Source organism: Canis lupus, chromosome 1 (genome assembly GCF_011100685.1).
Source record: "Canis lupus familiaris isolate Mischka breed German Shepherd chromosome 1, alternate assembly UU_Cfam_GSD_1.0, whole genome shotgun sequence".
NCBI classification, from domain to species: domain Eukaryota; kingdom Metazoa; phylum Chordata; class Mammalia; order Carnivora; family Canidae; genus Canis; species Canis lupus.
The window spans coordinates 14,822,549-14,844,894 of record NC_049222.1 but is presented as its reverse complement, the minus strand read 5'-3'; the positions used below and the strand labels follow the sequence as shown (position 1 = coordinate 14,844,894).

At 33.9% G+C, this 22,346-nt stretch overlaps 1 protein-coding gene across 4 annotated transcripts in view; it reads right to left on the bottom strand.

The window, feature by feature from the left end:
• PIGN (phosphatidylinositol glycan anchor biosynthesis class N) overlaps positions 1-22,346 on the bottom strand; it is a 107,711-nt gene that overhangs the window by 23,539 nt on the left and 61,826 nt on the right. For 3 of the 4 annotated variants that reach the window (XM_038525874.1, XM_038525873.1, XM_038525875.1), the window contains 5 exons: positions 20,406-20,514; positions 17,646-17,754; positions 7,458-7,560; positions 670-772; positions 260-310 (listed from right to left, as the gene is read on the bottom strand). In XM_038525874.1, the coding sequence (XP_038381802.1) occupies positions 260-310; positions 670-772; positions 7,458-7,560; positions 17,646-17,754; positions 20,406-20,514 (475 nt within the window). The remainder of the gene's footprint in view (positions 1-259; positions 311-669; positions 773-7,457; positions 7,561-17,645; positions 17,755-20,405; positions 20,515-22,346) is intronic. The other variant, XM_038525876.1, reaches the window with a different exon arrangement.

Genomic DNA, 22,346 nt, shown 5'->3' with positions numbered 1-22,346 from the left:
CTGTAAATATTCTATCACCAATTGCTTATAATTACCTTCAGTTCTAAAATAAAGGCAAGAGACATCAATTTAACTTTATAGCTCAGCATGATAAATGTGTCCTTAAAATTTACCTGGCTTTTAGCCAATTCAAAGTGTACTATGTTGAATAAACAGCCTAAGATTTGGACTGAGGCCACAATCACTACGGGGGCAGAATAAGCAATCTGGACCAGGACTACTAGAAAGACAAAAGCAACACTGAAAACACAAATGTTACCTTATGATCAAATTCATGAATTGACTTGTGACAACATAAATATCCTTGTGACTATAATAAATGGAAGGAAAGAAAAATTAGACATGAAAACAGAGGAAAATAAGATAGAGAGCATTCTTTCTCCTCCACTCCTTCACCTACATTGATGTTTTTGTACATTAGCGATTTTCAAATAATCTCTAAAAAAGCCCAACCTATTTAATGCCTATAAAAAGAATAAAAATCACACTTTTCTTCTGTAAATCAACAATTTTCTTATAAACTAGTTAACTTAATTATTAATAATTAGCTTAATTATGACTGCCTTAAGTGGTACATAGTTTTTGATGAAATTACACTGCAACTTCCTTATAGAATAGGGAATATTTTAATATTCTCAAATAAATGCAACAATGATTTTGACAAACTACCTTCTGTCTATAGGAAACACCGGATTGCTGCAGAGTTTCTTGTTCCATCTGTATCCAGACGAACATTAAGCATGACAATACTAATGGAAAGAGAGCTTCATACCTAAGGGGAAAGGGGGTTTGGGATGGAAGTGGGAGGGTAGAAAAGAAAAAAATCATAAAATAAGTAAAAATGCAAATTTATCATAAGAGGTCTTTCTCAACATTAAAACAACCTTGATAATACTTCTTGTTACAATATCACAAAATTTAAAATTTCTAGGCCTTCCAGAAGAAGAAAGTGGGAAAGGAACATATGAATATGAACTCCAGCACCATCTTTTTTTGAAATTTATGGAATCTTGAGATTATAATTTTAAAAGAGATACTTAAACCATTTATAAGGTAAACAACAAATACATAAGAAAGAAAGAAAACATTAAGACAAAGGTATAAAGATAATGCCTGAGTCAAAATCATTAATTATAGAGCAAGACCAATGTCCCAAATTTTTTAAAAAAATGGATGCAATACAGACCTAAATCTCTGAGAAAGAAAAAAGAGAGAGGGTGCCAATAAACACATGAAAATATATTTGACCTTACTGATAACTGATATGGAAACCAGAACAATAGGAAGATACCATATTCACTTACCACATTTATCTATTAAAAAGAGTAACGTCAACAAGAGTACAATGAAAACTAGCTCTCATACTCTCTCTATAAGAATAAACAGTTTCTGGAAGGCAATCTAACACTCTGCATCAGGAATCTCAAAAATATTTATATACTATAATCCAATAATGTCACTTCTAGGAATTTACCCTGAGAAAACAATCCAATATGGGCGCTAGAATTCTCAAATGAAGATGTTTGTTGTAATACGGTTTCAGAACGAAAAAACCAAAACCAAAAACAAAAACAGGAAACAAGTGAGGGAGTGATTAAATGATGTACAGTACAGCTCTAGGTTAGTACAATGTGGACATTAAATATGTTGACAAAGGAGAAATGTTCATGAGATAAGATAGTGACAGAAGTCTTTTCTAAACGTCTTCCAGCCTAGTTGGGGATAAATGTGCCACCCTTGTAATCCCTCAAATACTCTATTATGGTTCTCACATGATTTTATTTTATTTTTAAAGATTTTATTTATTTCAGAGCAAGTGAGAGAGAGAGAGAGAGAGAGAGAGGGAGAGAGAATGAGTTGACGTAGGGGGAAGGGCAGCGGGAGAGGGAGAAGCAGACTCTCCACAGAGCAGGGAGCCAGACATGGGGCTTGATCCCAGGACTCCGAGATCATAACCTGAGCCAAAGGCAGACACTTAACTGACTGAGCCACTCAGGCACCCTAATTCTCACAAATTTTAATCACATGTTCACTGACACGCATTTCCCACAAGTTTATAAAAGCTCTGACTCTGCCAGTTTTGTCACCACTGCAGGCCCAGCCAACAATAAATATTTGCTGAGGGAGTTACTTAAGGGGAAGTTAAAACAAAATCAAACTAACCAAACCAAAACAAAAACTTTATTTCTCTCAATTTTTTCAACTATTGAACCCTATTCTATTTAGCACTACTTCCTAAACATGAGAAGCAAAAGAAGCAAGATGCTTTAAACTCTATCACTGATCATAAAAATAAAAACTGAAGATCAGGCAGAAGGAAGTATCTGGATTTAATAAAGCCACACAAATCACTTGGCATATAAGATGTAGAATGCCCAAGCATATGGACAGTTAATATATATATGAGAAAACCTCAGTAAAACAGGTAAGGAAAATTATACAAAGCCCTACCATTTTTGACCTATGAAAATAGCAGTTGGTGTTCTTATTTAAAAATGAAAATACCTGCCTTGCTAATTTTCCCCACTCTCACTGGAGGATGCAGAGAAAAGGGAACCCTCTTACACTGTTGGTGGGAATGTGAACTGGTGCAGCCACTCTGGAAAACTGTGTGGAGGTTCCTCAAACAGTTAAAAATATACCTGCCCTACGACCCAGCAATTGCACTGTTGGGGATTTACCCCAAAGATACAAATGCAATGAAACGCCGGGACACCTGCACCCCGATGTTTATAGCAGCAATGGCCACGATAGCCAAACTGTGGAAGGAGCCTCGGTGTCCAACGAAAGATGAATGGATAAAGAAGATGTGGTTTATGTATACAATGGAATATTACTCAGCTATTAGAAATGACAAATACCCACCATTTGCTTCAACGTGGATGGAACTGGAGGGTATTATGCTGAGTGAAGTAAGTCAGTCGGAGAAGGACAAACATTATATGTTCTCATTCATTTGGGGAATATAAATAATAGTGAAAGGGAATATAAGGGAAGGGAGAAGAAATGTGTGGGAAATATCAGAAAGGGAGACAGAACGTAAAGACTGCTAACTCTGGGAAACGAACTAGGGGTGGTAGAAGGGGAGAAGGGCGGGGGGTGGGAGTGAATGGGTGACGGGCACTGGGGGTTATTCTGTATGTTAGTAAATTGAACACCAATAAAAAATAAATAAAAAATAAAATAAAAATGAAAATACCAAATACTGTGACGGATGTGATGAACTAGGACCCCTCATTGGTTGCTGGTAATATAAACTGGCACTGTTCTGAAGACAAAAGTAAAAAAAAAAAAAAAAGAATTCATACTCTATGGCCCCCCTATACTACATGTGAGAAATGAACAAAGGAAATAATCTAAACTATGTGGAAAGATTGTGCACAAAAACATAACTCAAAATATTATTTATGATAATAAAAAATAGAAATAAAATGATCAAAAATAGAAGAGTGGCTAAATAAATCAAGGTTCATCACCTCACAGAATACTAAATGTCCATTAAAATGATGGTTAGGAAGCCTATGAGCCACCTAGGACAACATTTCTAAAATAATGTTAGGTAAGGGGCACCTGGCTGGCATAGTTGGTTAAGCATCCGACTCTTTTTGACTCAGGTTGTGAACTCAGGATTGTAAGGTTGGGCTCTACACGCAGTGTGGAGTCTGCTTGTGACTCTCTCCCATTCACTCTGCGTCTCCCCACTGCACTCCTGAGCACTAATTCTCTCTCTAAAATAAATAAATAAATCTTAAAATAAAATAATGTTAGGTAGAAAAAAAGATATAAACTAGTACATGGACTATGCTATGTTAAAAAGACAATTACAGATTACAGGGGTAGGGTTAATAGGTGATTTTCCTCTTTATCCCTAGTTTCCAAAATGTGATCACTGCTATTTTTACAATGATTTAAAAAAAACTGAATAACAAATGTTAATTTAGAACGCCTGTATCCTAGATGTTCTTTAAAATTTAGTTCAACTTCCACAGGAGTCTTTGATGGCACCATGTTCCTCTACTCAAATTCTTTCTCTAGGCATTCTTTTTATCTTATAATTCCCAACTAATTAAGTCACAATAACTTAACTGTTGCATTCTGTAATTGCCTAATACTGTAAAATAAAGTCCTTATTTTATAGCAGCTTACAATTCTATTATACATGTGGGGTAAGCTATTGTTCTGCCTGTTTGTCTAGCTTTCAGGACACGAGAGAAAAAACAATTGTTGATTAATTGAATCAAGAAAGAGTATACTCTAAGCAAAAGTGGACCATGATTTTTAAAAAATATTTGCAGTTACATATGAAAGTATTCTTTCTTAATATATAAAAACATAAATTTCATAGTTCTACAAATAGTGCTACTGATTTATTTCCTTTCAGAAACTATAAACTATAATAATTTTCATTTGTAAAATGTAGATGAATATAGCTGATAAAGACATCTTCCTATGGGACTTTATTTCTTCAGACTATCAATATCTTGTATAAAATCTGCATATCTGAATTAATACACTGAAATATCAATAAAATGTCATCACAGACTCAGAGTGTACATAGTAAAACTTTACAAAATTAGGATCTACTAGTTTGGTCTCTGCAAATTCAACAGGGCAGAAAAGGCATTTAGCTTTGTATTATAGTTTGTTAAGCAAAGAGATGATATAAATACAATTTCAGTGAGAAATGTTTAACAATCTTAAGAGAACTATTTTCAAGCATTACAATAGCTTCTATTTGCATAAAAATAATGAAATGTTGATTAAAATGAATCTTCTTTATTCATTAAATCAAGGATACATTGTTAGAATTTAGAATTGCTATTACTGTATTTCTGTAAAGTAATAAAACTGCATTTCTTTTAAATAGCCTATAATTCTGACTGTTCACTAATTTACATAGAGAACCCCCAGACTGTCCAAATAGTGATGTAGAATAATAAGGTGGACTATCAGTTTTGCAAAACTGATTTGACATTGAAAACTGTACTAACTGAAATTGTCAGACTGTGCTGTTTTAGGCTATCTCTGTTGCATTTTCTCTAAAGGTAAATATACCTTCACAGAAGACATGAATGATATTTCTGATGTTGAATGATATTTCTTAATACATTCATTAATAAGGTCATACTCATTACTACTGTTCTGATTTTACACATGAGTTTTTGCTTTTTAGATTTTCTTAAAATAAATTTACTTATGGAAATATGCTTTGGTATCTTTATGACTATGAAATTGAGGATTTTTAAAAAAATTTTATTCATTTACTCATGAGAGACACAGAGAAAGAGAAAGAGGCAGAGACACAGGCAGGAGGAGAAGCAGGCTCCATGCAGGGAGCCCGACATGGAACTCGATCCCAGGTTTCCATGATCACGCCCTGGACTGAAGGTGGCGCTAAACAGCTGAGCCACCTGGGCTGCCCTGAAATTGAGAATTTAAAACACTATCATATTTATCCCCAATGTACGTTACATGATTAGCTCATTATAGATCACGAAATATTTTTTCACTCAAAATTCAACTTCAATCATCCTTTCTTCTTTCTTCCTTCCTCTCTAATCTAGTAAACCAGATCTATTTATATTTCTTAAATCTTCTGTATTCTTTTAAATGTGTTTATTGCTTTAGAATGTGAAGGCTCAAAAAAGAAAAGGGTTTAGTGATTATTAAGGGACTGTGTAGAAGTTGGCAAATATTTCTGGACCGTCTCAAACACATATCTTCTTAAGGCAACCTCTAGAGAAGATTTCTTAATGAAACTCGTGGGTCACCCCAAAATGGTGAGTTAAAATACAAATTATTTTTTTGCCTTCTTATCTAGACTAAAAACTAATTCATATATAGTTTGATAGATTCTGATTGTAACTAAATTATTTATTTTGAAATTTCACCAATAACAGGTCAAAGTGAAGTTTTGTTTTTGTTTTTAAGTAGGCTCCACACCCAGTATGGAGCCCAACACAGGGCTTGAACTCACAACCCTGAGATCAAAACTGGGCTGAGATCAAGAGTTGGACACTTAAATGACTGAGCCACCCACACGCTCAGAGAGTGAACAGTTTTAAAGTCTGATTCTGTTTATCACTCTTAAGAAACTGCTGATAGACTTCAAGTTTTATTTCAAAGTTTAAAGTTCTAAGTCTCAAAGAAAGCCTCTCTTAAAATCTTATTAGGTAACTGTTGAAAATTTCCATGTTGCTTTTATTACTTCTTCACATCTGTGTTTCAGAACTGGTTAGGCAGGGAGAAAGGAAGGTAGGAGGTGTATGGAGCTTTTTTAAGAGAAAGTTTCATACCACACTGGATCATATCTTATCTGAGGACTACAAGAACTCCTGCAGCCTAGGTCCACTTAGAAAGTTAGGGCCCATTAAGAAAAGATTTTTAAGAACATCGTTCTAATTCTGAGTTAGGGCAACTAAGTTTCCCAAAGAACGAACCCAAGTCTAGGACTCAAATGGCTTTACAAAATCATCTAAACTGGGAATAATCTGTTGATAGCACAATGGTGAAACCCCAAGTTTAGTCTAGTTGGGATTAAGAAACTGTGTTTGGGCCAAATTTTGAACTATCTATGAGTGGTGGTAATTTGATTTGTTCTATACAATGTTGTTACAAGGTACACATTTCTCACCCTCACAAACATTTAAGTAAGGATGAAATAAAATTCAAGCAAGTGAAAAATCCTTTTCTTCAAAGAAGATGGGGAGATTGTATCACTGTTCACTGAAATCTAAAGAACACTTGCAGATCTATCCCAAATCACGCTGCTAGTTTTGTTTTTGTTTTGTAAGAAAATTTAAATCTGGGATGCCTGGGTGGCTCAGTGGTTTAGTGTCTGCTTTCAGCCCAGGACTTCGATCCTGGACTGGAGTCCTGGGATCGAGTCCCACATCAGGCTCCCTGAATGGAGCCTGCTTCTCCTTCTGCTTATGTCTCTCTCTCTCTCTGTGTCTCTCATGAATAAGTAAATAAAATCTTTAAAAATGGATTCTTTAACTTTTGGGAAAATATTCTGAAAGTTTCTGAATCAAAAGGAATATTTGGACTAGGATATATTTAAGAGTAAGAATGAAAATATATTCAAATAAGTGAACAAATCAAGGGGTGATTTGAAATACATGAAAGAAATGTAACAAAGCCACAGTTCTTTTAAGTCACTGTTTGAGACTTCAAATTCCTACATAATCAATCAGAACTTTCTAATACTGTAGTGAAATGACATTTTAGCAGCTTTAGGAAGTAAACAGAAAGACAAAGACAACAGGCAATACTATGAAAATAAGAAAAAGAAAACAAGATTTAAGATCAAGTCATACACAGTTCTTACGAAATAGACAATACTTATGATTTATTCCTCAAGATTTGTATATTTTTCATTTCCAGAGGTAAAATATTCAAAGAGAAATGTCAATATCATTTGCCACTAAAAATTAAATTTTAAAAACAGTTTATACCCTGTGCTTAGCAGTAGGTAGGCTGACATCCAGGAAAGAAGTATGCTAAACAACCGCTCAAAGAGACTTGTAGGACTCAGTAGTGGTAGGACGAAGGAAGAGGCTGCAATAAAACAAAGCAGGACAGTGTCATTATGACATACACAAACACAGTGTATATGCATTTAGAAGTACTGATTCTAGTGTCATTTATAGAATTGTTTCTATGACCTCTCAAAATGGGCTATACTTGCCCTAACCAGTTTTGTGGAAATCTGAAACTTCACATTAAAAAAAAAAGATTTTATTTATGTATTTATTTATTTTAGAAAGAACAACGACCAAGTGAGTGGAAAAGGAGCAGCAGGAGAGGGAGAGGGACAAATAGACTCTGTGCTGAGTATGGAGCACTACGACATGGGGCTTGATTCTACAACCCTGAGATCATGACCTGAGTGGATATTAAGAGTTGGGGGCCTAACCGAATGAGCCACCTAGGCGCCCCTGAAACTTCACATTTTTAATTCAAATTACATTTCATTATTTTACTACCTTTTGCTCAGATTTTCTCAATTTTGTCTAGTCTTGCTCACTGTAATATTAACCCCTAAATGAGTAATTTGTTATTTGCTAATATAAATAATAAAAAATGTAATACAACATATTGTTCCAGAGTTAGCAAATTTTCTCTTAATTAGGCATTTAGTCCACAGACAACTTATTCCCCAGAAATTGCTTTTTCCTAACCCCCTTCTCCTCTTCCTAAGTTTTCCCACTGTGAAGTATGCACTGAGAGTGGTAGTGTGCCACCTAGAAAATGAAAAACAGGAAAGTATTTCCCCACATATGAGGGTTGTAATAAGAGTAATCTTAATAAATGAAGGAAACCTTCCCCACAGGACAAGAAAGCAAGTACTTCAATAGGAGAGCCACAAAACATAAACTCCTCATTTCTATATTGGGAAGGAAATATGCCTAAGTTCCCCATCACCCTAGTTAGGCAGGAAACATATATGGAATTAAATGCTCTTGAGTATGGAGACAGATGACTTGGGATGAAACTCTGGCTGATTCATTTATTAACTATTTAACTACAGGGCAAGTTTATGAACTCATCTAAGTAGTATTCCTAGCTGTCAAGTAGAAAACATATAAATAAGTTGTTGTGAGGTTTAAATACAACTTTACCTGTAAAATGCCCTTTGAACATAGTGTGAGGGATACAGTAGGTGCTTAGTAAATGTTAGCTGCTGTTATTATTACTAATCAACATCTACTAATAAGTTAAATTTAAAGACAATCTCATTCAAAACAAAGTCACTGCAAGATGTAAGAATCTGAATGTTATATTGATAGTCCCTTTGACAAATACCTTCTCTTTTTCAGGTGTGATAGTCCAGTACTGTTATCAGCAGATACATATTTTAACAGAAAAAAAGTGACACATTAAAATTTATTATAAAAGCCAGCCCAAATGAGACATCTTCTGTAAAACTCTATTTTCTATCCTTGTTTTACTTTTGTCTAAAAAATTGATGAGGTGATAGAGGGAGAAATAAGAGTCCCCATTCTGAATGACATATGTTAGAACAAGTTTTATAACATTTAATCCATTTGGAGATCACAGCACATTAGCAAAAAGTGCTCATTGGAACTAGACTATGGTGAATCAGTGCCTGGAAGAGATTTCTGGAGATACTGCTGATCTACCTCTGAGTCAACTATTTCACACCTTACAGCATTTGGTAGGCATCCTCTAGTAGTACCTATCTCTCTGAGTCTCAAGGATGAAATGTCTTATCTAAAATATATGCTTAGCCCAGAAGTAAACCCTCATATACACAGTCAACTAATATTTGGCAAGGGAGCCAGTAACACTCAGTGGGGAAAGGATAGTCTCTTCAACAAATGGTGTTGGGAGAACTAGATAACCACATGCAGAAAAATCTTACACCATTCACAACAATTAATTCAAAATGGGTTAAAAAGTCATGCATAAAACTCTTTGGTGAAAATAATAGGATAATATTAAGAATAACACTGATCTTAGCAATTTTTTTTGATATGACACCCAAAGCACAAGGAACAAAAGCAAAAATGAACAAGTGGGACTATATGAAATGAAAAAGTTTGCATATCAAAAGAAACAAGCAATAAAATGACAAGGCAACCTGTGGAAGAAGACAAAATATTTGCAAACCATATATCAGATAAGGGGCTAATATCCAAAATAGATAAAGAACTCATATAACTCATTAACAACAAAAAATTCAATTCAATTAAAAAATGGACAGAGGAACTAGATAGATATTACTCCAAAGAAGACATCCAAATGGCCGACAGGTGCATGAAAAGATCACAGAATCATTAGTAATCACTAATCATCACAGAAATGCAAATAAAAACCACAATGAGATATCATCTCACATCTGGTGGAATGGCCATTATAAAAGAAACAAAAATAGAATATAACCAGAGTGGACAAGGATGTATAAGAACTGTAAGCCTTGTGCACTGTTGGTGGAAATGTAAAATGATGCAGTCACTATGGATATAGTATGGAGATTCCTCAAAAAATTAAAAATAGAACTACCATATTATCCAATGATCCCATTTCTGGGTATTTATCCAAAAGAACTGAAAATAAGATCTTGAAGAGATATCTACATGCTCATGTTTACTGTAGCATTATGCACAATAGCCAAGACATGGAAATAAGCCAAGACATGTGACAACAAGGGTCATTATACTTAGTAAGATAAGCCAGGCAGAGAAAGACAAATATTGTGCGACATCACCTATATGTAGAATCTAAAAAGACCACATTCTTATGAGGAGCTGAGGGTGGTGGAATGGGAAGATGCTTAAAGGTAGAAACTTATCATCAGTAGATAAATAAGTCTAGAGGCCTAAGACAGAACATAGAAATTATAGTCAATAATACATTATAAACTTCAAACTTATAAAGAGATAGATCTTAACTGTTCTCACCACAAAAGAGAGATAATTGTGTGATACGATAGAAGTGTTAGCTAACACTGCACTGTTAATCATGTTGCAATATATAAATGCATCAAACCAAAGCATTGTATACCTAGACTTTATACAATGCTTTGTGCCAGTTATATCTCAATAATTAAAAACTAAAATATTCTTTTGAAAAATAAATGAATAAAAAGAAAACATATGCCACAGGAATGTTTATGTATTTGGAGAAAAAGCAGCAGACTGAATCTCACCTTCCCAAAGCAATGACAAAATCAATAAGGACAATAAATAAAATGATATAGGACATTCCAAATTTGAAAAAGTATATAGCACAGGAATTATATAGCACAATATGCACATAACTATAACATAAGAAAATATGACAAAATAGAGAGATACCAAGCTTAAACATGAATATTTTCACTTAAATAAAATGGTTCAAATTGACACACATAGCAAAACCCAGTTCTATTCTGAATAAAAGAGACAGACTTAAAACACAGTGATTCAAAAGACTAAAAATAAAGGAATGGACTAGGCAAATGTTTACAGTAAGAAATTCAGAATTGCAACCCTGATACCAGATAAAGTACACTTCAGGCTATAAAGCAATAAACAAGACAAAAGGGATAGCATATGACATTAAAGCCACATTCCACAATGATGATGTAATAGTTATAAATTTTGCTACAAAGAGCACATCAACTACCTACATAATACAAAATTTATAGGAGATACAAAAAGTAATAGGTAGAAATATACTAAGAAAACTGTAACACACCCTTCTTACTAGGATAAGTTGACAAAAAACAACTTATAGAATATAAGAATATAAAACCATATAACCAACAAAATAGATATTCTGGATATATACTGAACAGTACAGTCTCATAACAGAGACTACTTTCTTCTCAAGTACATATGGAATGTTTACAAAAACTAATCATATACACTAGAGCACATAGAAAGTAGCAGTAGGTTCCATAAAGTGGAAATAGGGCAAACAATCTCTGGCAAAATGCAATGAAACTAGAAAGTAAAAATAAAACAAAAACTAATGAGTTAGTGAATAGAAATACAGTAAATCAAATTAATAAATCAAAATCTAGATTCTTTGAGAAAATCAACAAAAAAGGACAAACCATTAAGTTAATCACAGAAAAGGGGAAAAATGCAAATAAAATAAATGATGAGGGAAAGGTCTAATGACACAGACGGAATTTTTTAAATCATTAAGAGACTACTTTGCATCTCTCTATGCAAACAAGTTTGAAAATCTAGAAGAAATGTATAACCACTTAGGCAGATATAGCTTCCCAAACTAACCCCAGCAAAGATAAAAACTTAAACAGGCCAATTTCATAGAAGAAATATAGGAAGTTATCAGGGAACTACCTAACAAAGAATTAGGTTTGTATAGTTTCAAAGGGTAATTCTTCTAAAACTTTACAGAACAGATACGGCCCAGGACTATCTATTATTTTAGAGTATAGAAATCAAAGAGAAATTTATTTTTTTAATGAAGAAGCATAATATTGATACCTGAATCTGATAAATATAGAATGAAAAAAAATTAAAGACCAATATCATTATGAATACTGATGGAAAAATACTATCAAATGGACCCCAACACACATTAAGAATATAATATATTATGATAAAAATGTGTCTTGGGGTTTATATAAGGAATGCAAGGATGGTACAATACTCAAAACTCTACTGATATTATTAATAGGCCATATTCATAGGTCTAAGAAAAAAATCACATTACTCCCATAGATAATGAAAAAGCCTTTGACAAAATTCAACATCCATGCATTCGTAATAAGAACTCTAAATAAAATAGGAATGCATGTACTTTAACATGACAAATATATGTACCTTAAATCCTAAAGCCAACAAATATATGTACCTAAATCCTAAAGCCAACTCCAGAGGTATCAGAGGTATTCCCACAGAGGTCAAGGGACAAAAAAAAAAAAAAAAAAAAAAAAAAGTCAAGGAGGGAAAAGGGGGAAAATATACACCTATATTTGTAAATGGCATGATAGTATACTTGGAAAATCTTAGAGAGTTGATGAAAAACCTAACTCAAGAAATGAAAGAATCCAGTAAGGAAATAGAATATAAAACCAATATGTAAAAATCAAGAGCAACTTATACTAAAAAAAAAAAAAAAAAAATAGAAGGCACAATGAGTGAGAAAGGCCCATTTACAATTGCGAAAAAGAAGATAAAATATTTGGTAATATACTTGATAAGAAATATTTAAAGCCTGTATGAAGAAAACTATAAAGACTACTCTTAGAGGCATAAAAGTAGACTGGATCAAGTGGAAAGACATCCCTTGTTCTTGGTTAGAATGCCTCAACATTACTTATGATTAAAATATAAGTTTTCCCTAAGTTTATTTACATATTTAATATGATCTCCTTAAAAATTCCAGTGGCCTTTTTTTTTTGTAGTTAGAGCAGTTGATCCTAAAGTTCATACTTTATTGTAATATACTATGAAGTCTCTGTAACTAAAACAGTATGCGATTGGCACATGAATAGGCATATAATTGGAATAGAATATAAAGTCTAGAAATAGGCCAGTGTATCTAATGTATGATAAAAGTGTTAAATCACTGGGGCAAATAAAGTCTTTATTAATGACAATGGATAGTCATTTGGAAAAAATAAAATTAAATCCTTTCTTTATACCATACATTTAGGATAATTAACTCTAACTAAATCAAAGATTGAAATGTAAAAGGTAAAAGTATACAAGTACTAGAAGAAAATATGACTGAATTCCTCTATAACGTAGGTACCAGGAACAGCTTTCTGTGACCAAAAAGTCAGATGCATTAAAAGAAGTCTGAGTATACAAAATTAGAAATCATTTGCAGGGCAAAAAGACATCATAAGCATAGTGAAAAGACATGTGACAAATTGGGAAAAAATTCTGTTACATATATCATAGGTAAAGGACTAATATCCCTAATTTATAAAGAGCTTTTATTTTTAATTTTTTTTAAAAAGATTTTATTTACTCATGAGAGAGAGAGAGAGAGAGAGAGAGAAAGGCAGAGACACAGGCAGAGGGAGAAGCAGGCTCCATGCAGGGAACCCGACGTGGGACTCGATCCCCGGTTTCCAGGATCATGTGCTGGACCGAAGGCAGCGCTAAACCACTGAGCCACCTGGGCTGAGCTTTTAAAAATAAAAGCAAAGAACCAAAAATTTTATTAAAATCTAGGGAAAACAGATGAATAGATCCTTCCCATTAGAGATATAAAAATGTCCCTTAAGCATGTGAAATGATGTTTGACTTCACTCATAATAAGAAAAATACAAATTAAAAACAAAAAGATACCATTTCTTAAATTTAAAACGGCATAAATTCCAAAGCTTGAACATAATTGATTGTCACTGGCATAAACTTATTGACTGGCATAAATTTAAAAGACTTTGGTGAGCCTATGGAGAAATAGGCACTATATTGTTGGCAGAAATGAAAAATGGTGCATCTCTGGAGGGGAATTTAGCAATATTTAAAAGTACTACATGCACATTTACCCTTTACATCAATAATATAACTTCTAGGAATTTATTCTGAAAATATACCTAACAGTATGAACTACGCATATGCTCAATGTTATTTGTTGCAGGATTATTTGTAATTAAAAAAAAATTAAAAAAAATCATTACCTACCTAAACATGAAAGCATAGGAGACTGGTTATATAAACAATGGAATACATACACATTGGAAAACTAAATAGCTGTAAAAAAAGAATAAAGAAGAGCTCTATGAATTGATATGAATTGATTACCAAGAGGTATTGAGTGAAAGATGCAAAGTACAAAAGAGGATATATAAAATGCTTCCGCTTCTGTGTAAGAAAGGAGGAAAAATAGGAAAACATACTTATATCAGAGAAACACATAAAGGGTAACTAGAAAGCAATGACGTTTATAGCCCATTAAGGACTGGAGATACAGGAGAATGGGGTGAAAGTACTACATACAGCACTTCTTTGAGTATACCTTTTTGTATAGTTTCTATGTTTGGAAGCATGTGAATATTGTATGTATTCAAATTAAATAAAAAAGAATAGGAGGGATCCCTGGGTGGCGCAGCGGTTTGGCGCCTGCCTTTGGCCCAGGGCGCGATCCTGGAGACTGGGATCGAATCCCACGTCGGGCTCCCGGGATGGAGCCTGCTTCTCCCTCTGCCTGTGTTTCTGCCTCTCTCTCTTTCTCTCTCTGTGTGACTATCATAAAAAAAAAAAAAAAAAAAAAAAAAGAATAGGAAAGAAAAAATAAAAACCAAAACAGCAAACTGAAACAAACCTAGTTGTGTTTCAAATGAATATCATAATCACCGTAAACAAAATGGAGGAAGGGAGGGAGGCAGGCAGGCAAATCTAAATAAATATGAACACAATATTTAACCATAAACCTTTAGTCTTAGGCAAGGTGAAGTGAGGGGGCAGAGTGAGAATTACAAACAAATCTTGACTAATATTAAGTTTATTTATTGTGATGGCATGGGTGAAACATTCCTGAAATTGCTTTAGATGTGCTATAGGACTAACAAATGAGTATACATATTGATGTTGTTGGAAGCCAAGGTTAGTTATCATCATGGGAAGAACATATAAATATGAAATGGGGGAAGGCAAGAAAGAATAGATAGAAATATAGGTATCAGCATGAACTTATGATCTCTGAAATATGTGTATATGCATGTTTATGTGCATGTATGTGTTAACATATGCGTGTATATGTACCTATATATGAGATGTTATATGTATATAAGAGTACATATTTCCTAGCTCTGTCTATTGAAGAGCAAAGAAGCAGATACCCCAGTAGTGATGAGTACATATGGCACCATTCACCCAATAAAAAGAACTATGGCTCCTCAGAGAAATAACTGATTCCAGAGCTGGGACAGTATGGATATAAGGTAAACTTTATAAGGTAAACATTTTCTCAATGCCAGAAAATAAAGTGATCAAAAAAATTATGGGGGTTGATGGGTGTGTATTTAGAAGCTAGCTTGAAGAGGCTCTCTCTAGCCAAGTCTGGGACAATTTAAGCCCCAAAGTATGAACAGTAATGAGTTATAAATTTTTAAAAAATAAGTGCTCCTGAGTCCACAAAAATAATAAATAGCTAAGTCAACGAATGAATGTATAGGAAAGAAGGGAAGATTCTCAGAAAAGAATGCAGAGAACCTCTGGTAAATGCAATGGGAATCATTTTGTGGTCATCATGACAAATATTGGATCAGGAAAGACTTATGAATGGATGTTACATCTAGGGAGGAATTTTGATGAGGATATTTGCTGGTCTTAGAGTGTCTCCTCACTGACAGTTTATTAGTAGCAAGGGAAGGGGGGAAAACAGTAAATTTATGGTGAAAAATGGGTAACACCTTGATAGGGTGATACAAATTAACATCAACAATGAGGGACAGATAGAGATCATGCACCTCCAAATGTGACCTTAGGAAGGGCACAGCATCACTTATGCAATATTCTAATATTCAATTATTCAATTAATTGTAATATTCAATTAGGCCAATAATGCCTAACCTCAATTTAATTATAAGGAAATATCAGACAAATCCAAATTGAGTAACAATCCATTGTGGGGTGGGGGTTGTGGTTGGTTATATTCTTCAAAAATATCAATGTCATAAAAGACAAAGAAAGAAAACAATGCCATGAACATTGCTAGGTCGACTGAAAAATTAACATAAGGAAAGCAGAATAAATAAAAATACTGAATATGGCATCTAAAAATTTTAAGTGTACATATATATTCATAAACACAGATAAGGGACAAGCACATGAAGTGAAGGATGGCTTTCTGTAATTCTGATAAATGTTCTTTTTTTAAAAACCTTTTTATAAGTTTTAGACGTTTAGAAATGAGATATAATGAAATGTGCACAAGTTGTGTTTTCTTTGCTTCTCTTCTTCACTGTAGTTTACCCCTAGGTAGGTAAGAAAACTAAGGAGGTGAGCGAGGCTGCACTGTACAGGAATGAGCAAGAGCTGCATTGCTACTAATTATATCAGACCTCCTATTTGCCATATATTATTTATCTGCTGGTGTGTGTTGTACATGACTGTGCATTTGTGAAGTTATGCACTATGACAGAAAGACTTCCCTTTAATACGAGAGTTCCCATTCATAGTTTTTGTTTTTTTCTGGGGATTTAAAAACTAATATGTCATGTGAGAGATCATTATTTATGGTCACTTTACTAGAATATTACCTACCCCTTCCGTGTATAATATATGCTTCAAAAGGGCAGGGATGTTGTCTATCTTTATTATTCTCAGGGAATAGAACAGTGCCAGAACATAGTACAAACTGAACACATTGGTTTTTTTTTTTTTTTTTTTTTGGATGAAGGAGTAGTTGCCAATATTGTTTATGCAAAATGAATATAAATAGTAACTTTATTAAATCAAGATAATTTAATGGGAAGGCCTGCAGAACAGCCTTCATCACTTTTAAGGTAAAGTTCCAATCCAAAAATCATTAAAAAAACAACAAACCAGAGAGGTTAAATTGCAAGTCACATTACTCATAGACATCACAAAATGTCTTTTTTTTTTTTTTTTAAATGAAAAACTTGGACTTCAAGTTTGCACCTGTCTTGTTTTCCAGTTGGAAGTGAAACCCTAGGTCTTTAAGTTACTTCTGTTTCTTTCACATGAACATTTCAGGATCCTTAAGTAAAGGTACTATAGAGGAATGTGTTTTGAAACATTTAACTGGCTTTATAAAATGTGTAATGTGTTGGGAGGTAACTAATCAATGTTATTCTCAGCAAGGGAAATAAAGATAAAAATGAACTGTTTCCTAGTCTCTGTGTAAGAATGGAGAATTTATGAATTGACATGAAATTTGAGCATAAGGATCTCTTCTCTTCGGGAATCACTTAGAATTTTATTAGATGTGAATATATATTTAGCCTTATTATCAGGCCAATAATATTGTATCAAGTAATTCTTATCAACACATGAATGGTCATAGAAGTTCTAATTTTCTTTGTCAAATTCCAGCATGAGTTAGAAATCATAGCTGGTTATTATTATTTTCATTCAATGAAATTATTTCTCTCAGTAACAATAATACAGATGTAAATGGATAATTTTAAGATAGGACTTGATATAATAACATTAATTCATTTAGCTCGATTGCCCTCTTACCTAATATTATCCAGCTAATGATCTGGTTTAAAAAAGGCAGTCCTTGTTTCTTGAGTAGACTGTGATGGGTGCTGTACACAACATACATGGAAAGCGCTATGCTCAGCATCTGAGAGTAAATACAAATCACATCAGTAGAAGAGAAGGTGGTGAGAGACTTATATTATAAAAAGAATCCTTAGAAAAGTGCTGGAACAACTGGAATCTAGCCCCAAAGCTACTGAAATTAGACCAGCTCACCCTCTCACAGCCCAGGCTACAAGATAGAACTCTGTCACTAAGCAGAAAATAAGGCACTTGACACTTTTGAGAGTAGTTTAGTATATGTGGTCACACCATGTCTATTTAGAAATACTCATTATTAATTTTGAAGATTTCCTAACTCATGGAAATGCAGATGGTGCAATGTGGTTTAGTGTCTTCCACTTGTGGCCCTCACTCAGTCATGTCCATTGATTCAATACCTGTTTGTAGCCTGAATGTTCATACGGTAGTTGAAACACTAGGAGTTCAATAATCTTCAGGGAATATACATAAACTTGTGGAGAACTGGTAAACTATGGCTTGTAGGCTGGTAGCCTATTCTTAGAAATACTGTTTTGTTTAAACATAGTCACTTATGTATAGTCTACATTCATTCATTTTTGTGTTGTCTACAGCTCCCTCTGTGTTATAGTGGTAAAGCTGAGGATTTACAACAGACTCCATAGGACCCACAGCCTAAAATACTTATAATCTGGCTCTTTAAAAAATTATCTTCCAACAACCCCTGAACTAGTGAATTATTTGCCATTTTTAAGAAAGACAGCTATGGCTGTAAACAAAGTAAAATCTCCTAGAGATCAGATTAGCAACCTCATCACCAATCCTTAAGATACTTTTAATTTATTTTATATTATCAGTGAATTTAGGGAAAAAAATGCTGTTGACAAAGCTATGACATAATCCTAGGATCCTTTCAATGGTAAGACATGTTCTCACGTCAGAGACATTAATATGTTAAAAGATATTTATTGGGATCCCTGGATGGCTCAGCGGTTTAGCACCTGCCTGCAGCCCAGGGCGTGGACCTGGAGTCCCGGGATCGAGTCCCACATCAGGCTCCCTGCGTGGAGCCTGCTTCTCCCTCTGCCTGTGTCTCTGCCTCTCTCTCTGTCTCCCATGAATAAATAAATAAAATCTTAAAAAAATAAAAGATATTTATCTTGGAATCATCAAAAATATGCTACACAATAGAGCAATTAATCTAAATTAATAAAGTTATTGTAAAAAAGAAATTTTGCAACAGATTTACCTTATACTCAGGGATATTTCTAATTAGGACTCTAAGAATTTTAACATTATATTTGCTCCTGTAGAGTGGGATCCAGGAACATTCATTTCTGCCAAAGTAGTCATAATTATAGGTGAATTCTGTCAATGTTACCTGTGGGCTTTAGTGTAAAGCCAGTTGATACACCATTTAAAATGAAATATACATTCCTACGTCTTGATAAGACATTTGACAAAATACTTCTTGTCTTCTTATATGTTCTCCGTTGTTCTCTAAGGACAAACTAACACCTTTTAAGTGATGCTATATTTTTATTTTAGAGTGTTCTTGGCATTACTTTCTATTATCCCAGGTTTGTTCTGAGGAAATTTTTTGAGAAGACACCTATAATTTTTCTTTTGTCAGTGTTTTTAAAATTTTTTATTGTTAAAAAAAAGTGGTTTCCATGCTTATATAGAAAACAGCTGTCATTTATAGAATATAACATTATATACTCTCTAATTCACACAACTCAGTTAGAGATTAAAAACTACAGATTAAAAACAGACTGAAGCTATATTAATGGAAATCACATATTGAGTATACAGTATAAATGCGAATTGATTCAATTTTGAAACCTCAAGTTCAAAGTTCTTTTCACCAGCAAAGCCAGTAACCACGGTGAAGTCTACCTTCCCTGGCACATCATCTGAAGTCTTAAACTGGCTATATTCTTCATATAAACATACTCAGAGGCTGCTTTCACTAGAAAATTACCCTTCCCCTGATGCAAATGAGAACAATAAGAATCTCAGTCTAAATCTCAGTTCAACTTTTGGGTGAATACAGATGCCTCTTATAACTCCTTAATCTCTGCTCTCTTGGCATCTTTGGGCTTGTCTGCTGACTTTTTGGCTATTTCATACCCCTTAGAGACTATATTTCCATGTAATATCTTTTTTTTTTCCATGTAATATCTTAAACAGAGAACTTTCTTCTCATCCGGCAGGTATTGAGCAATGTAAACGTGATGGCATCTTAAGAACAATATCATTAAATACAATCATAAGATCCATTTGGTATATCATTAGTGTAATATGGTATCGAAAACCTGTAACTAACTTGGGACACCTGGGTGGCTCGGCAGTTGAGTGTCTGACTTTGGCTCAAAGCGTGACCCCAGAGATCTGGGATAAAATTCCACATCAGCCTCCCTGCAAGGAGCCTGCTTCTCCCTCTGCCTATTTATGTCTCTGCCTCTCTCTGTGTCTCTCATGAATAAATAAATAAAATCTTGGGGATCCCTGGGTGGCTCAGCAGTTTAGCGCCTGCCTTTGGCCCAGGGCATGATCCTGGAGTCCCAGGATCGAGTTCCACATCAGGCTCCCTGCACGGAGCCTGCTTCTCCCTCTGTCTGTGTCTCTGCCTCTTTCTCTGTGTCTCTCATGAATAAATAAAATTAAATAAAATCTTAAAAAAACATACAAACAAACAAATCTGCAACTGACCTGAAACAGATGTAACAGCAGCTCTTCATTTATAAAACGATCTTTTCTTTTTATGAGAGATGTTAGAACACACAGGGACAGCAGAAGAACCAGCGAGCCAGCTCCTATTCTGTTTTAAAACACAATTCACAATTTTAAATTTCCTTAAGATATTTACTGAACATGCATCATATAAAAATGTTTGATATTTTACTCTAATGTAGATTCTATCAGTCATTTGGTTTTATCATGATGAGGGAGCAAAATAGATATACAGGTATATAGGTATAAAAAATCACAGGAGGAAGATGCAGTAGGGATGGGGTTATTTTTAATTCCTTACAAATTTTTAGATATTTTTACCTTATTTCTTTACTTTGATTTTTAAAGATTTTATGCATACCAAGTCCTTAGTCTGACTTGGGATACATTTACAGAAAAACAATATAAAAAATAGTTAAACACATCATCAGTATCTACAACATAAATTTTCTGATTATGAGCACTTACTCATACAAAAAGGATCAACATTTCTAATCCCTAGTATTGCTAGCAGAACACAATGGTTCTATCATTAATCTTGGTGCTTTCCTCAGCTGCTCCTGGCTAAAGGAAGGGTAGGACAGAGGCCACAAAGGTAACATGTAGGTGAGGCATTTGAACAGTAAGGAAACAACAAACTACATTTCCTTTTTTTTAAGAGGAGGCGGGCGTTGTGGAGAGACAGAGGGAGAGAATATTTAGCAGGCTTCATGCCAGCATGGAATCTGATGTGAGCCAGCTCGATCTCACAACCTGAGACATGAACCTCATGACCTGAGCTGAAATCAAGAATCAGATGCTTAACTTATGAGGCATTTGCCCCAACAAATTATACTTTTTTCAAGAACACTAGGTATAGTATGGTTCCTGAGGTTGAAGGAAACTGATACCAAAGAAATGGTATACTAATGTTAAAGCTGTATTTCTCACCTCCTAAAAATCTGAGTTACATAGGACAATTGAAATAGTTGAGGACAGAATCTGGAAGCAGGCAATTTAACAAGTATGAGAAAAGGAGGTAGCTAAAGAGAAATAAGAAAACAAAAGGCAGGGCTAAAAATGAATGAAAGCAGGAATTCCTAGGAAAATACTTGCTTGTTTTTGCTTTTGTTTGGATTCTTTTCACACTCTTTTTGAAAATTGTAAGGGAAAAAAGTAGTTCTACATTCAACATGGATTACCACTTAAGCTTAAGAAAACAGTGACCTATGATCAAGATTCTTTGCTTTTTTTTTTTAAAAAAAAATAATTTATATATTTTTAAACTTTTGAATAATTTAATTCATTGGCAAATATGTTTTTTAGAGATTTGAGTAAGAAGAATATCATAGCTATGTTATTTTTGCTTTTTTCTTTAATTTTAATTTTTTCTTTTTAAATTTAACTTTAAATGTTTCACATATCTGTCTTGTTAAATTTCTAACGAAGGGAGGTGATGTGAGAGATCAAATGGAGAGCAGAAATTTCTCCATGAACCAGAAGTCAAAATAAAGAAGTTGCAATATAACCACTAGAACACCAGCACAAACTTAAATCACTGAGGAATTTAAATTAAGAAGCAGAGAGGGGGAAAAAACATAATTTTAAAAAATACAAATTAGGATTTCTCCTGTTTTAGCAAGTTTGCTTCTTGCATTCATCTTTAGTAAAATATGCAAGTGGCAAATTTCTTTGGAGACACTTTATATAATTTCTCCTCCTTTTACCATATAAATTCTGCTCAACTATGTCAACACTGCTTGAACAGGACAGAAAAGCAGAAACTGACCAAAGCAGGGAAAGGGGTTTTATAAAGACAACAGGAGAGCTCACACAGAAATATGAAGCAAGAAATAAATGAAAATATTTGAATTAATCTTCTTACATACTATTATAGTTTATGACAGATACAAAATGTTTTTACTTAGTAAAACTAATAAA